Below are 17591 nucleotides of genomic sequence, written 5' to 3' on the forward strand. Positions count from 1 at the left end.
TGAGGATCAGTTGAGAATGTATTTCAGAATTATGGAAGGTGTTTAAATTTGAAGGAGTTAAAAAGGGGATAAAAGTAGGATAATTAAGTATTATTGTTTCTGCAGCCAAATGTAGAATAGATTTAGTTAAGTAGCTGGATAAGAAGAGCCAAAGAAAGTTTTATCAAGCCACATTTCTGGAAAAAAAAATCAATCCTCAGAGATTTTTCCAGGGCAGAATTATCTAAAACTTCATTACATGCTTGTGTTTTGACTCACCCATAAATAATTTCAGGTACAAAGAATGAAAAACCATCAGAATAACTACACATTTAAAAATTCTCAACATTTTATTGGTATTTTTGGCTTCCGGGTAGATATGATAGGTCAACATTTTTTTTCTATTTGTTCATTTTTCCTTGGAGCTGGTTTCAACAGTATTAGCTTTATGAATCATTCATCTTAAAGAAGCTGAGCCACTGTTTGCTTTTTGCTGTATAATTTTCGTTTCTGTTTCCCTTACCTTTATTATGAAAAGAACATATTCTTGTAAAACGGCATCTTTAAAATAAAAGCCATAATGCAATCAGGAAGAACAGTTTAGGAACTATTCTAGAATACAGTCACGAGGCCATGTGTTATTAAAACTTTCCAACAAGCTGATGACAAAACTGTACTGTCTCTTAATGTGCTGAACACCAACTCCTCCTTGCTCCTTTTGATTGCTTCTGCCTCAGTAAGATAGAAATAACGCTGCAAGTGTCCATAGACCCACATTCACCCTGAAAACCTTTACCAAAGGCAGTCTTAACATGCATTTTGAAAGAAATATTTTTGAAGTACCTTATCCTTTCTTTCAACATTTAACATATTACAAAGTCTTCAAATCTGAAGGACTGTTGCCTCCTCAGCCCCTATCAGTCAGATATACTACAGATGCATAACAATCTTCCTAAAAATGACTTACTAGCGATATGGGGAAGAAACACTGTATCATGGTGAAAAACAATAAACGACTGGGTAAGAAAAATGGGGAGGTGGAGAGGTGCTTCTTTGTAAATGTTTCATGTGTTTCCATTTTTTTCTTCTTCAGAGTCACTGATCAATAGTTCAGTGTATCACACGTTGTATTTCATGGCTGCTGAAACAAGACACTAATATGTTCAAAAATCTTGACAGGTTAAAAGAAACCCAACGACAATAGTAACTAAGTGATAGTTTAAGACGTTAGCCTTCACAACCTTACAAGTGAGAACAGAACTCGGAACACAGGATTAAGTGAGGGAAGAGAAGAACAGGCTGAGGGAGCAGGCACATTGTGAGAGTACATACACTCTGTCTCTGAGCTTCCTGACCCGTGTGTGCCACTGGTTGGATGGCGAGACACTGATTTCTCAGCCCTCTGCTTAGCCAAGGAAGCTTGGAGTGGCAGAAATACAAGGTCACACACTGCAGTCTTTTCCAGGGCTCCTTGAAGGGAGACCCAAGTGTGGTCAGGTTTACCGGTGGGCCTACGGTTCTTTCAGGTGGGATCCAGAATAGTCGCATCTGGGCCTCTACATCAGCAGCCAGCTGCAAAGTACGCAGCTGCCCGTCATGGACAAGGAACCCATAGGCCCAGTAGAGTTCATCTTCCAAATGCCCACAGAGCTGGGCTCACAGCCCAAGGTGCAACTTGTTGGGGTGAAGGTGGTTAGGGGCTCCTAGCAGGCACAGCTCCAGGCACTGTAACCCCAAATCTCTATTTTACATATACCAGATAAGTGCTTTGTGACTGATGTGCTCTTATTAGCTGCCTAGCTAGTTTTCTGTGACCGTTTTGCCATGCGTGTTCTACAAACTGGAGCTTCATTGTCAGTTTCAAATACTTGATATGCAAAAGACAGTTTGCATTTGAACTCTGTTTGCATTGTTATAAAATAAAATTTGACATACTTGTCAATAAAACAAAAAAAAAGCCTATTAAAGTCTTTAAATACAACTTTAACTCTTGCAAATGCTGAATGGTCATTAAAAAAATGGGTTCAAGATTTATAAAAAAGACTTTAGCCTTGGGAAAAATTCATTATTTTAATTCAAAGTTTTAAAAGTTCCCATAAAATAAAAATGTTCTCTTCTAGTCACCTATTTTCATGGTTTTTGTTATTTCAGTTAGGTCCTTTCTGATTTTCCCTATGGCAGTAAACAAAAGATGTTCTCTGTGATAAAGATTTGATATGGAATATAAAATTTTAGTTTCATCATATGATGAACAGTGATGCTTTTGCATTTTATTGTTTATTGAATTACAAAGAAAGAAAGTAAAAATGAAACTGTTCCAAAAGTGGAAGTAATTTCTTACTGCCTACATGACAAGTTGCCCATGGCAACCTCTCTAATAAATAGATGTGAAACTTCTCTCACTGAGGAGAACCAGAGGAGGTGACTGCAAGAATGGTGCATGAGGCATCTCCTGTGGAAAGTCCTTGGAAAATCTGTGAAGAACACCGTATAGATGAAGATGTGGGCTTTGCTCTGCCAAATCCACTGGTAAGAGAGGGCACTGAATTATGGCAAAAATATTTTCTCATCATTACTTAGCTGGATAAATTTACCTCTATTGAAAAAACGTGGTTCAGTAATTTCTACTGCACAAATGGATAGAGCATGCCAAAATTGGAGACAAAGTTTTAATAAATGGGTCTCATTTGATTTTCTTAAAATTTTTGTACCTAGAAATTTAGGTGCACTTCTTACTTTCTTACGCAGATACAGACAGTGATGAAATAAAGAAACTATGGACATATTTTGGTTTAATACAATTGCATTTTTAGAGGGCATTTTGAAAAAAACCAAAGTAATAAATAACCTATTAGTCAAAGGAATCCGCTTTCTTGGCAGATGCACTTTAATTGTGCCAAGCATATATTTGTAGTTTGATTAGTTTTTGAGATGGGACATCTAACAACTGTGTTATATTAATATTGTTTATTGTTACTAAGCATAAGATTCAAGGGAGTCTGAACTACCTTTTATTTATTATTTTTTTGTAAGCTTTGTCTACAAAGTGCAAGGCAGGCAATGTTTGCCTTAACAACTACATTTCCTTAATTTGTCTTCCAAAGAATGACATGACAACCATCTTATCATCAATATTTTAATTATCAAACATTTATATAGCATTTTTAAGCAAGTTACAAATGTTAACTTTTCCATCTTCACAACCATCCTAAAAGGTATGTATGTTATTAACCTCAGTTTCCTAATGAGGAATGTAAACTACACAGAATTTAAGTAATTATCCAAACTCATACAACTAGCCATAGCAGAGATAGGATGTGAGCCTAACCAGTCTGGCTCCAGAGTCCGTGACCTTAAAATCATTATATTGTGCTGCCTTCTCTTAAGAGATCACTAAACATGTTTCCCTCCCTACCGACCACTCAGGATTAACAAGATACATGAGATTCCAGGAAAGTATTTATAGGAACCAGTTACATGTTATAGCAACAATGTATAACAATATATCTCTATTTGTTTGTGGCTCAGAGTCCACACTCTAGAAAGCACCTCCAAAAGCAGCAAATATGTTTTTAGTAAGAGATTCCAATCTTCCTGTACTTAGAAATAACATCCTGTGATACAGGCAAATCTAAAAAAATGCTTCCTCCTAATCCAATTCTTCTCTTCAAATCACAAAGTTAATTTAAGAATATGAAGTATAGGTTTTAATTTTATTGCAAAAAACACATAAGTCAGACTTATTTCCCTTCCATACAAGCATACACAATTGCTATGATTGGTTTGTGCCAGGGATGTACTTATCAATGGTAAAATTAAAACAAAGAAAATCTTTTTCAGAAATACAAAATCTCATATTGGTTTTTTGTACCCTTAAGGAGTCGGTTCTCTTAAAAAATAAAAGAATTATGGAGACCTCTAGATCAGGTTTCAAGGGTAAGAGCACAGCATTTGTGTGGAATTCAAAGTAAACAAGGAAAGTGACTAGTGATTACACTGCTTGGATATTTGTTGCTAAAAATCCGCTCTTACAGATTAAGACTGGCCAATTATCTGCAGTCCCTGACATGCTTGAATTTTATAGTACATTTGTCTTCTTATTTTATAGCTTATTTATAATATTAACTTTGCTTTGCAGCTTAAAACCTCATCCATGTTGATTTGAGTTAATCTCTTAATTCATACTCCACCCTCATAGGTCAGCATTGATGACAACAAGGGCATGTCTGGAAATAGCTTAATAAAGGAGAGATAGGGTGAGGAAACCTGGGGATTCGTTCAGGGATCTGACTCTCATTTTAGGGTGTTTCCTAGGTCTTTTGTTTGCATTCTTTCCCTTGAGATAAGATTATAAATGTGACTCTTGTATTTGGATTTTATTTGCACTTACTGGTCAAAAAATAAGTCTATAGTGGAACCAAAGTGGGAAATCAACGTGTGTATATAAGGCATTTCCTACGTGCCCAGTACTTGTGCCAGGTCCTGTAGGAAATGTAGGATTAACAGCATGATAAAACCCTTGCCATCAGGTAGTAATATATAGAAAGAGCATGGGTTGTTGAAAGTTGGAAACATGTTTGAATAACAATAAACTATATATACAAAACAGGTTAGTAAACTCTCTAACCCTTGTTTTCTTTATTTATGACATGGAGATAACAATCAACTCTTTGGGTCATTACAATAATTAAATGAGAAATTATTGAGCAAAGTGTCTAGTCTACTACTGACACTTAATAAATCTCATTTTTCTTCCATTTAAAGAGACTTAAAATCTAGCCAAAAAGAAAAAAATAATAGTATATAACAATATATTACTTAGCAATGTAAAATGGTATAACCCATAGGATTCATAATTGGAGATATGAAAATAGACTGCAGCTGTCAGGAAGATTTTAGTGGAAACTTTGAGGTGACTTTTGAAAAAGAGGCAGATGAAAGTGCTTGAGGAGCGAGGAAAAGGAAGAGAGCAGAGAAGGTATTGAGCTCTGAATGTGCAGGTGGCAGTGCATGGGCTTGTGTTGCTAGACAGGTGTGTGTCAGGGCAGTATTGCACAGAACTGCCTTAGAGGCAAGATGAATAGTTACTGAGCTATTTACAGTAACTCCCTAGTAAAAAAAAGTCCTATTTCTTTTTTTCAAGGAGGAACTACCTCATCCTTTTGATGCCTGGATTTCCATTGCTAAAAATCTGACTGCCCTGATTGAGAATGGTGAACTACGTGCAGAAGTTGAGAAGGTTTGAATAAGCATTACATTTGTCTACTTCATTATAACTCCTTCACATTTTTAATTTGGTTTTGAAGTTATAATGTCACCCACATTGATTTGAATCAACCTCTCCATTTGTTCTCAGTTACCAATGTTCAGCATTGATGACCTCCAAGGACACAAGTCCCAGCGCCTTGCACATCTGGTCCTGGGGTATATCACCATGGCATATGTGTGGGATCGGGGTGACGGAGATGTCCGTAAGGTTTGGAGATTTTCTAATATTTCTTATGATACCTGACAGATTTAGATCCAATTACATTTAATGTTTAAAAAATCTAAAACTATTATAATTGCATTTTGTGAAACTTGGGTAACAAGAAAAAAGGAAAAGAAAACATCATTCACTGACTTAATGTGTCAACTGTGATCATTATTGGATTTTAGGCTTTTACTGATATAACACAGTTGCTCCATTCTATGCATATATACAGGTATATTCTGCTTCTTTCACTCAAATTATATTGTAAGCATTTTTAGTTAATACAAAATCATCCTAGTCATCATTTGAAATAACTTTATAATTTTTCATTGAGTTCCTGAACTTTATTTATTCAACCCACTATTGATAAATTCTTTGTTTTTAATGTTATACCATTGCAAATGACACTACAATCAATATATTTAAATATGAAACATTTTTCTCTATTTATGACTTTTGGGAGATATGAACATTTTATGGCTATTCTTAGTTAAAGCTAAAATGCTATCTTACATCTGTCAACATAGAAGAATATATTGGTTTCACTCTACTGTCATCAACAGTAGATAACTTTAGATTTAAAATGATATAATCTCGTATTTTATCTGGAAACCCTAATCACAGGAGACCAATATAGACCATAATACCTGATCTTTAAATCACAAAGGAATAAAATAGATTCCAGAAACACCTTCTGCTATTGAGTAAAAGGTTTTTCTTTTATGACAATGGGAATTTGTATTTTCTTTTCTTTTTTTTTTCTCTTTCCACACCCTGTTTAAAGATAGAACAACATATGTAGTCCAACTATGTGATGAGTCATCCACCCCCTGATACTTAGAGAAGAGGAAACAGTTGTTTTATATAAACATGGGAATCCCTTATACTTCCTTATAATCATCAAACTGCCTAGATTCTGTGATAACAAAAAAAAAAGTTTAAGGGTAGTTCTAGTCTTACTATAAGTAGCTTAAAATTTAGCTAAGCACATCATCTCACTAGACTTGCTAGAATCTGAGTCTAGCAAAATACATAGGCATAGTATATAAAAAGAACAACAATAATGCAGCATCAATACTAAAGGGCAGCATATGCTCGGTACAGCATCCAGAGGAAATAAATAGCAGTTGACTTGATCATGAAATGCTTCAAGAAAGAATTGGGACTTGAATTAGTTTTTGAAAGATTGATAGAGCTTATGCAAAGAGAAGGGAATCTGACAAGAGACAGAAGACTAGCAGAAAATGTGGAGATTTTTTTTTGTACATGGCATAATCAAAAGATAATAAAGTTACTAGACTGTAGATCACAAGTATAAAAGAAAACAGAAATCTATTTTTGTAATCTATCTAGTTTTTGTATGCCATATCTATATCTATATCTATATCTATATCTATACCTATCTCTCTCTCTCTCTCTCTCTCTCTATATATATATATATATATATATATATATAGAGAGAGAGAGAGAGAGAGAGAGAGAGAGAATAAATATTTAAGAGGAAATTGTAGGAAAGAGAAAATAAATGGATAAAAATAAGATATATCAATATAAGATACATTTTGCTTGAGAATGGGCAAGAAATTAGCATCTGAGTTTCTTCGCAGCTGCTCAAGTGTATAATAGATTAAGCTGTGTTTGAATATTTCCTTTCTTTTTCCTAAGTCATTTCAAATTAATTATTCAATTAAATTTCTTCCCTTTTTGTTTCCCTTGACCTTTTCTGTAATTCATTTTATTTTGAAATTTTATTTTGAAATATGTGGAAATCATTTGCCAAGCAGAATGTTTCAACCCCCAGTGGCATGAGGTCTTCAAAGGGAAGTACACATCCAAGTGTTAACTTTAATAGTCAATGATTCTATTCTAATATTTTTGTTCTCTTGGTTAAACAATCTTCACTAGGTATATTAAGCTAATCTGAAGCCTACTAATCATGGGCGTTATATAACTCCCATGATTTCCTCAGAACTGTGGAGTGGGTCCCCTAGTCACACCATCTCTTACTTTGAAGTCCCACTACCCACTTACCCCAGAAGGGGTACATATTCCTATCTATTGCCTGATTAGATACATATATTTCAACCATAGCCTGCTGATGATAATAAGCATGACCTTAATACATAGGACCCACCATCTGTCTATAAACCAAATGTAGTTAGATGAGAAGTCAGGCAGATAAACAAAACATCAGCTTTATGACTAATAGAGCAGTGGAAGAATGTAGGGGGAATATGTGGCAACCATGGTCCTGCTGAGTGCACTTACACATTATAGATTGCCCCATGGAGGAAATGTGGTCAAACACTGAGCAGAATTCTATGAGTAACAATTTCAGGAAAAGAATTGAGAAGAAAAGAACACTGAGCTTCAGTTTCACTTGCAAACTCAATTAGCTCAGCCTCTAAACTTCCTCTGAGGAAGGGTGAGTGAAAGAGTTGAGATAAGCCAAGAGTGTCACTCCAGTTGATATATTCTGCTCGGAAATATAAAGTGAGGGTAAAAGAGATTTCTCCTACCAAAACAAGTAAGCCTTCAAGGCTAAGCACCAATGTCACTCTACCATGAGAGTTTCTAAAAAAAATCATTCAGTAAAGAATTTCTGCCAGCACTGTGCTCCAAGAACGGCAATCTTGTTATGCTTCTAGTATGTATCATATCCAAAACTATGAATAATTTTGAGATCCTTTGAGACAATTGATTTTATCTTTGTATTGCTGGTAGATAATGAATATCTTGCATAGAGGAGTTGCCTAACCAGTATTCATGGAATGGATGGATGAATGAATAACTGCCAATGACCCACAAGGCCATTGTTATCCTTGCCCTCTACTTCTTTTTTTTTTTCCTTCTATGATTAGATTAAGTCCACATCAATACAAATTCAAAACCTAAACATTTAACAGTTATCAGACTAAGTTATGAAAAGAGGAAGAGAAAATTAAATTTGTTTGCTTTTCGAAGTGCCATTCTATGTAGCAGCTAATGCTCTGGCACTCAGGAAGCAGAATGAAAGGTAAGACCCTTCAAAGTTTAAACTAAATATTGTGTTTTAATTAGGTCCTGCCCAGCAATATTGCTGTCCCTTACTGCAAACTCTCTGAGAAGCTGGGACTGCCGCCAATTCTGGTTTATGCAGACTGTGTCTTGGCAAACTGGAAGAAAAAAGATCCCAGTGGGTAAGCAAACAGTGATTATAACAAAAATGAAAGGACTGCATACTATTGAAATCAAAAGAGAGTGAGTTGTTTAATTTTTAGGTAGCACAGCTTTCTTCTCTGTTTGGAGAGTATGGTTTCTTTGGTGCATCTGTAACTCCAAATGTACATATATGAGAGAGAGGTGTACAATTAACATACAATGAAATGCACAATTCTTAAGTGTTCACTTTGATGAGCCTGACTGTAATATGCACATGTGTAACCCTAAGAAAGACACAGAATATTTCTATCACCTCAGAAAACTCCTTTGTGGCTATTTTCGTTCAATGCTCTCCTCTACCTCAGGCAAATATATTCTGATTTGTCATACCAAAAATTAGTGTTTTCTGTTCTTGGATTTCATGTTGATTAAATCATACAGTATGTACTCTTTTATGTCTGGCTTCTCTTGATTAACATGTTTCTGGAATTCTACAAATCTAATTTTAAGTAACCAGTTGAGTTTCTGAGTCAACACATCTTCAGCAATGGCAATGGCTAGCCTTTGAGAGCAGCTGCTCAGAATTCAGGCCCTTCCTAACCATGTAGTGAAGGGATTCACTACAATAAAGGGATAAAAGAATCGTGGTGCCCCACGACTCTGGGTGTGCATCTACAGAAGAATATTCTAGACATGAGAATAGTCTAAAATGAAAGGATTTTGTCTAGAAAAGTTTTTTGTTAGTTACTACCAGCTTTGACTATCCATGTGTGTTCCTCGCATATTTAATTTTTTATTTCACTAATAAAGTCCTAAGTTAAGTGTTTGCAACGACTACTTGAGAAATATTTAAAAAAACATTTTTTTCTTTTTTATTCAACTATATCTTAACTTTAATATTAGTTAAATCTAATAACAGTTTATAAGTAGTATTAAATTAAATAATAGTAGTATTAAATCGAATAACAATAACTCAAAACCATTTGCTCTTTAAATTGTTTTTCTCTCTCTCTTCCAACTGGCCCATTCCTTCACTGCTGCTTTCATAAGGCCCATGACTTATGAGTAAGTATTTGATTCTTATTTTAGTCTAAGAATTATTTGTTATCCAAAGTGAATATAGATTTATCAATATCCCCCAAATACATTTATTAAATAGTCAATTGAATTCAGGCAAAAAAAAGTAATTCAAGGAATTGTGGGGGCTCCTACTTGATATATCCAGGGTGGCCAGGGATTGGTTGGAGAAGGACCAAGAGAGAAACACTCATGACCCTCCCCCACAACAGGCCAACATTAACAGGTAGAACTCCACTTTTTGTTTTCATAATGGACTTCCACATGTTTTTATTTAAAGAAAGCATTCAGTACTAAAACATAAGAATAATAAAAATTTTAAAGTAGACAACTCATAAAGAAAAATAAAGAGTAAAAAGTTCCAGTCCTTAATTATATCTATGACTGTCTGATATTTTAGACATATATGAAAATAATACTTGCATACATAAAAATGTAATTATATTTATAAATACAAAATGCACTTACATAAGTGTATCTATGACTTAATGACCTCAGTGGCCAGAAACATAAGTCTTTTGGATACAATTTTTGTATTTTTGATCTATGTATGAGGCTAAGATTAGGGATACAAAGGTAAATATTACAGGTATAAGTTTGCCCTAGTGAAGCTGGACTAGTGGAGAAGAAAGTATATGCAAATTGTACATGATTAAAAGAAGGTGTAAGAAGATAAAGTACTGGAAGCTCCAACCAAATAAAAGAGATGAAGGAGAAATCCCTGTAACAAGTTATTTAAATTGAGTCCTCAAGCGTGGGTAGGGATTAGCTAGAAGAAAGAAAAAAAATGAGTGTTCATAGTGGAGTATAAAGCAAGAGTGAGGGCCCTAACGTGACAAAAACCTTGGTACCTTATAAGAACTGAAGGAAGGCTAATGTTGCTGATAAATAATGAGTGATGAAAGTAACAGTATTGGAAAGTCTGAAGAAATAAACTTAAAAAAAGATTATGCATGACTTTTGTCTATATTAAAGGGTTTAAACAGTATCTTAAAATAAATAGGAAGTTATGGAAGGCTTTTAAACGAGAGAATGATATCATCAGTCCCATTTTACATATGGGAACACTAGGGCAGAAACAGGTGAAATATCTTGCTCAAGCTAACACAGCAAGTAAGCTGCAGAAATGGTCTGGCTTCCGGGAATGTGAATTTAACCATCATGAAATTCATAGATATACAGATACTGAGACCAGTTTGCACCAATGCAAAACTTCAATAAAAAGGAGAATAGGGTCTAATCAGTTAATTTCACTTTCCAGTCAATTCCTTTGAAAGGCAGATAAACCACTGAGAAACTGAATCAGGTTCACAGATAAAAATATGTTTATTTCTTGGCTACCATGAATAATACTACAGTACAATGAACATAGGGGTACATATATCTTTATGGATATATGTTTTAAGATTTTTAGGGTAGATGCCCAGAAGAGGGATTGCTGGAAACAATCAAGTTGTCCTACAACAAATGATGGGCTTAAGAAGATGTGGTACACACAAAGGGTGCCAAAAAATGTATACACATTTTAAGAACAGAAAAACCTGTATTAAAATTGTAATACTCAATATATACCGATAACAAAAGATGAATACAAGTCATGTGTATACATTTTTTTGGCACCTCTAGTATATAGAATGGAATATTACTCAGCCATAAGAAAAAATGAAATACTGCCATTTGCAACAACATGAGTGGATCTTGAGATTATTATGCCAAGCAAAATAAGTCAGACAGAAAAAGTTGAGAACCATATGACTTCATTCATATGTGGAATATAAAACTGAAAGCAACAAATGAAAAAGAAACAAATAAAAACTCATACACCCAGACAACAGTTTAATGGTTAGCAGAGGGTAAGGGGGAGACCGGTTGTAGAAGAAGGTAAATGGGGTCAAATGGAAGGAGAGGGGATGGTGAAAGGAGAACTGACTCTGGGTGGTGAATATACAATGCAATATATAGATGATGTATGATAGAAGTGTACACTTGAAACCTATATAATTGTACTAACCAATGTTACCCTAATAAACTTAATAAAAATTTAAAAATATATATGTTTATTTAAGCAAAAAGACCACTTCTTAAAATTATATCTCACAGATAGCTCTACAAACATTGAGTGTGTGTATGTGTGTGTATATGTATGTATATGCATGTGAAAAGTTAATGCAATAACAGAAATGGTCTTGGAATTTCTAATTTCAAGTTTTAGAATGGAATTGCAAGTCATAACTTAAGCTTCTATTAATTATATGATCTTAAACAATGGACCTAACGTTAATATTCCCGACTATGTAATGGAGATACTAAAACCTGTCATACTTATTGCACAAGACTATATTCAAAATAAAATAGGACAAGTAAAAATGCTTAAAAATTATAACGTACTCAACAAATATACTGATATTATTGCTAAATTCTTGACTTCCTTGGCTGATTTTTTAGGAATATGGACATCCTGTTTTCGTTTCCTGGTGGGGACTGCAGTAAAGGATTCTTCCTGGTTTCTCTGTTAGTGGAAATAGCAGCTGCTTCTGCAATAAAAGTATGTCTATTCACACTGGAAAATTTGCATCTTATTTTAAATAAGCAGAGTAATCACTTTAGTAACTGAATTATATTATATATAAAATAATTTTACCCTGACTAAATGTAGCTTTTGATTATTTAATTGGAGGTAAGGGATAATCTGATAGAAACAATTATTTTATTTATTTTTGCGAATTGCCTAAAATATAAGATGTAAGAGCCATACATTGGGAATCAAATTTGAAACTCCAATAAAAGGGAAATATTTTCAATGCAATTTGGCATTGAAACCATATTACATACTGACATAAAACTAATGGTTTTCATTATTAGAAGTAGAAATAGAAATATTTAAAACTCTATAAACTTATCTCAAAATGATAAATGAATAAAAAACATTGAAGCTTAATTTAATATAAGAAAATTTGTCAAACAATTGGAGGGTACTCTGCCCTAGAAAAAAGTGAAAATCCCAAATTTAATTTAGGGATTAATATTTAGGAGAATTTTATTCTATGCTACTGTTTAATTCTAGGAAATCTTATATGTGTGTGTGTGTGTGTGTGTGTGTGTTTAAAGGTAATTCCCACCATATTCAATGCAGTACAACATCAGGAGCAAGACACTTTGAAAAAGGCACTGAGTGATATAACTTCTTGTTTGAAGAAAGCCCTTGAGGTGTTTCACCAAATTCATGGCAAGTATTGTATACCATACATCATTCTAGTTCTATAAAATGTTTATAATTTTCTGAGATAAAGAGTTGTTGAGGAAATTGAAGCAAAAATAACTCTCACTTAGTAGGTGTATTTCACTTTATCTATTTTTTTCTCACTAAATCTTTATATTTTCCAAGTGGTAGACTTTATTATGTCCATTTTATAGATAAGGGAATCTAAATTTGGAGAAATCAGATAAGGTCATCTTTTTTGATATTTTATTTTTTTCTTTTCTTTCTTTATTTTTTAATTAAAGTTTATTGGGGTGACAATTATTAGTAAAGTTACATAGGTTTCAAATAAAAAAACAAACGAACCAGATAAATGACCTAAGATTATGTAGATAGCAAGTAGTGAAACCAATATTTCAAGCTAGGTCTATTTAACTCTAAGGAACATCCGTGGCTCCCACTAAAAACCTTGGAGAAACTTGCCAAGGATGCAGGTTGTTTCAAGTTCTAAAAGACTTAGCTTCTGCTTGATAGGAGCTCTCTACGATTTAACTAAGAAACAACATAGAAAATCATTGAGCTCAAAAATAATCATAAAAATAACAGCTACAAAACAACAATAACCAAAGAAGTAGATAAATAGGGTTTGCCAAAGGAAATTTGCCCTACTGGACAGACTTAAAAAATATGTGACCGTGTCACTGGGATTTGAGTTAATGCTGATTGGTCCTTGGTGAGAAGACTGACTGTCAAATCAAAGCCCTTAGCAAGCTTTGGGGGAGTGGGGAGACTTAGAGATGTGGTCCATAGGGCTGTTGGGGTTTTTGTTTCTGTTCGTTTCGATTTTTTCTTTCTTTCTTTATGGAAGTAATTTACCTCTTATGTTAGTAAGCACATGAAGTAGCCTTAAATAAATGTTGACAGTTTAATAGATCTGAGGATGAGTGGTAGGTGAGCCCAGGCTGTTGGACACAAGCTGTTTGTTAACCCTACAGTAGACCTCATTCAGGAGACAAGAGATGAGCAGGGCTCACCTGGGAGAGGGCAGATGAGTGAGATCTCGTATTCAGGGGCTTTTTCTGCAGAAACTAAACTAATGCCTTTTCTGCAGCCTCTGCTGAAATCCACTACCAGTTGTTTACAATGTCTTGATTTTGCCTGATCTCTCTCATGCTACTTAACTAAACGTGTCCCATCTTTTTACAGAATATGTGGACCCAAACCTATTTTTTAATGTTCTCCGCATATACTTGTCTGGGTATGTAGTCATATGTTTGAATTTTTTTCTTAAACATTTAACATAAGAATACACCAAGTTCCTACTAATGATCCCCACTATCCATTGGGTTTGGAAAACAATTTATATCCTAAAATACATGTTGTGGGAAAAAAAATAGACTATACTCTTTGTTATTGCTTGGCCAGGCATGGACTGGAGTATATGGACAGAAAAGCTAATCATTTTAAAGAGAGATGAATTGTCTTTGCCAATGCAAAAGTAGTTTCCATTAATGGAATACTTAGGCCAAATTTGCTCGGAACCATGTGATTTATTATTCTTATGCATGCACATGACTGGAAACGGAAATGTAGAAGAAGAAGAATGAAATCTATCTTGCATCACATCCTATTCATCTTCTATTGCAAGATTTTATATCTGAAAATTTGGCAATTAATCAAAAAAATGATTTTTTTTTCTTTCCTGGCCTAGCTGGAAAGGCAACCCCCAACTGCCAGAGGGTCTGCTGTATGAAGGCGTCTGGGATACCCCAAAGAAGTTTGCTGGGGGTAGTGCAGCCCAAAGCAGCATCTTTCAGTGCTTTGATGTTCTGCTGGGCGTCCAGCAGAGTGCTGGTGAAGGTGAGTAGAAAATGACAAACAATAATCATCTCTTATGTTAATCATCTCTTATTAGTATTTTAATATCTAAAATATACCTTCTCATCAGCATCTTATCTGAGCTTATCTGAAGCTTTTATGAGAATCAGCAAAGTAGAAGCTTTATTGCCATCATCCCATTTCACAGGTGAAGAAGCAAAAACTTAAAATGGATAAGTGACTGGCTCCCTATTAACCAGTTAGAAAGCCGTGAAGTCAGAACACAAACCCAAGTTCATCACCCTCTCGATCTTGACATTTAAACCTGTACATAAGACCTAATTGACTGTTGTGAAGTCAATATTACATGTTCTGAAATTGTATGATCAGATTCAGAAAGAGAAAGTCACCTGCAAACGAGATGGGACTGTGAGTAGAAGTCGGGGAGGGGGACCTCAGTGATGAGAACAGGATTGATCCTGCTCTTGTTCAGCCATCCTGCTGCCCTGGCAACCCAGGGGCAATGCCTGCACCAAAGTTTGAAGATGAGCCACCTTCATTATAAGGGCTTATAAGAAGAATTTCTTTTAACTTTTCTCTTTTTTCCTAAACTTCTATTTAATAGTCAAAGGGGAAACACTAGGCTGGGTGAAAACATGCTTTTTTCTTAGTTCATTTGCTTGTTTCAAAACCCCTTCAACTCTGTTGGACTCAGTGTATAGATTATATATACTCTATGTATATCATCTACTTCTTAGAAGGATCAAATAAAGTAGGAAAGTGGGAAAGGAAGCACAAATAGAATCTTTATTGCGAAAGAATGTGTTTAGCTCATCTGGTTTACAGAAGTAAATATATTTTACAATAATTATCATTACTAGTAACAAGATTAATGGCTTTCTAATAAGAGGTTTGTAAATTCACTGCCTCCTGCTGCGATGCTGGCCTGTGATCTTCCACCCACTCTGACTTCACTCTGCCCTTCTCCCGTGGATTGGGGTAAGCTTCAGGCTCCCTACTAACTCATCTTTCTCTTGTTCTTTCAGCATCAGCTGCTGAATTCCTCCAGGAAATGAGAACATATATGCCACCAGCTCACCAGAACTTTCTTCTTTCACTAGAGTCAGGTCCCTCAGTTCGTGAGTTTGTACTTTCAAAAGGTGATACTAGCCTACAGGCAACTTATAATGAGTGTGTGAATGCTATGGTCTCCCTGAGAAGCTACCATTTGCAAATAGTAACTAAGTACATTGTGATTCCTGCCCACCAGCAGTCCAAGAAAAACCAAACATCTCAAGAGCCATCAGACCAGGAAAACAAAGGAACTGGAGGGACTGATCTCATGCGTTTTCTAAAGAGTGTAAGAGGTACAACTGAGAAGGCCTTGTTGAAGGAAGGCTAATATAGCCCAAGCAAGGGTACATTTTGTCAGGACAAAGATGTCTGCATAGATTAATGCCGATCAATATATCAGATCTACAAATTAATATGTAACAACTTACTAATAGTACCTTATAAAAGATCTCAAAATAATTTTTTAATACTTGTGCATTTCTTTTATGAAAACTAAAAAAGTAATTATATTGTGATTGTATATAATTAGAATGTAATGATTAAATGTGATAAAATTGATGTTATAATAAATGTCTAAAAGTTGTTTTATTCATAACTATAATTAAATATTGTTCCAGATGAGACCTACTCCACACTGCTACCCTTCAAGCAGGGCTAATAGAGTCCTTGCTTTCCCTATAGTAATAGCACACTTTTTCATAATTACCTGTTTCCTTTTCTATATTCTCATAACATGATAAGCTTCATGATATCAGGGACACTATTGTTTACCAGACTCATGTATCCCCAGTTCTTAATAGATTATTAACAAATATCTGTTGCATGAATATTTGAAAGATTGAGTGAATTTATGAATAATATAATCTGGGTTAATAAGAACTCACATTTGAAATATAATTTCTCCTAAGAGGTCAGAGTTATCAGGCACTCTCACTCTGGCATGGATTTATTTAATAATGGAATCTAAGAAAGTTAAGGCTGAAGAGGAACTTCAAAATCATATGAGCCAAACTCATTTTAAAGATGACAGAGTTGAAGGTCAGAAGAGTGAAGCAACTTACTTCTGTTCACACAATTCCATTTTGGACATCCATCAGTTTTGTGACCTTAGGCAAACACTTTTATTTCTGTGAAATAAACATAATACTTGCCCTGCCTCATTCTCAAGGTAACTGTGAGGACTGAATGAAACATAGTGCAAAAGTGTTAGGAAACTATACAGTACTACTAAATATAAGTAATAATTTGCTAAGGATAATTTATTGACTCAAAGCCAAGATTTGTTCCTGTCCTGACTGCTACACTTATCACTCTGGCTCTACAGCGACACATCACAGGGCTACACATCAGGAGTTTCTCCTCCAGAGTTGATTTTACCTACATAGTACTGAATCACCTTGAGATGCAGAGCATCTTCGGTTCCCTCAGCACTGCCCTGCATCATATCTTCTTCATTTGAACATCACATCTATCTCACATGGGAGGTAGAAAGAGGAGGAAGCAAGGGGCATTGTCCCTAGCACTGCACTGTTGCTATGTAGGTGATGCACAGGCTGAAACCCGGCTTCAAGCTCTCCACAGAGAAGGTGGACATGTATTCCTCAGAGTTTATTCTCTTTTAGCTGTCCAAATAATAGATACCAAGATTCCTGATTTTCCTCTAATTCATCTCTGGACTGGGAGATGTACAACAAAATATTGGATATGTTTCCAAAGAAATCCTGCTATTCCTTCACCCCATGTCATATGCTCTCTGCTCATCACATTGAGCGCTCCTCTGTGGGGAGAAGGGTCGCCAGAGGATGAAGGTAATCACCTCCCATAAGAGAA

The 17591-nt window shown here is 35.0% G+C and overlaps 1 protein-coding gene across 1 annotated transcript; it reads left to right on the forward strand.

Moving 5' to 3' along the window:
* Nucleotides 1–2369: 2369 nt before the first annotated feature.
* On the forward strand, nucleotides 2370–17585 carry IDO1 (indoleamine 2,3-dioxygenase 1). The gene is made up of 10 exons (XM_019649231.1): nucleotides 2370–2508; nucleotides 5123–5218; nucleotides 5336–5455; nucleotides 8513–8631; nucleotides 9644–9658; nucleotides 12116–12215; nucleotides 12779–12896; nucleotides 14076–14127; nucleotides 14581–14729; nucleotides 15734–17585. Exons 1-10 carry the CDS (start codon nucleotides 2413–2415, stop codon nucleotides 16087–16089), a joined length of 1221 nt encoding a protein of 406 aa, XP_019504776.1. The 5' UTR covers nucleotides 2370–2412; the 3' UTR covers nucleotides 16090–17585.
* Nucleotides 17586–17591: the final 6 nt, after the last annotated feature.

This window comes from Hipposideros armiger, unplaced genomic scaffold (genome assembly GCF_001890085.2).
Source record: "Hipposideros armiger isolate ML-2016 unplaced genomic scaffold, ASM189008v1 scaffold_131, whole genome shotgun sequence".
In the NCBI taxonomy this organism is placed as follows: Eukaryota; Metazoa; Chordata; class Mammalia; order Chiroptera; family Hipposideridae; genus Hipposideros; species Hipposideros armiger.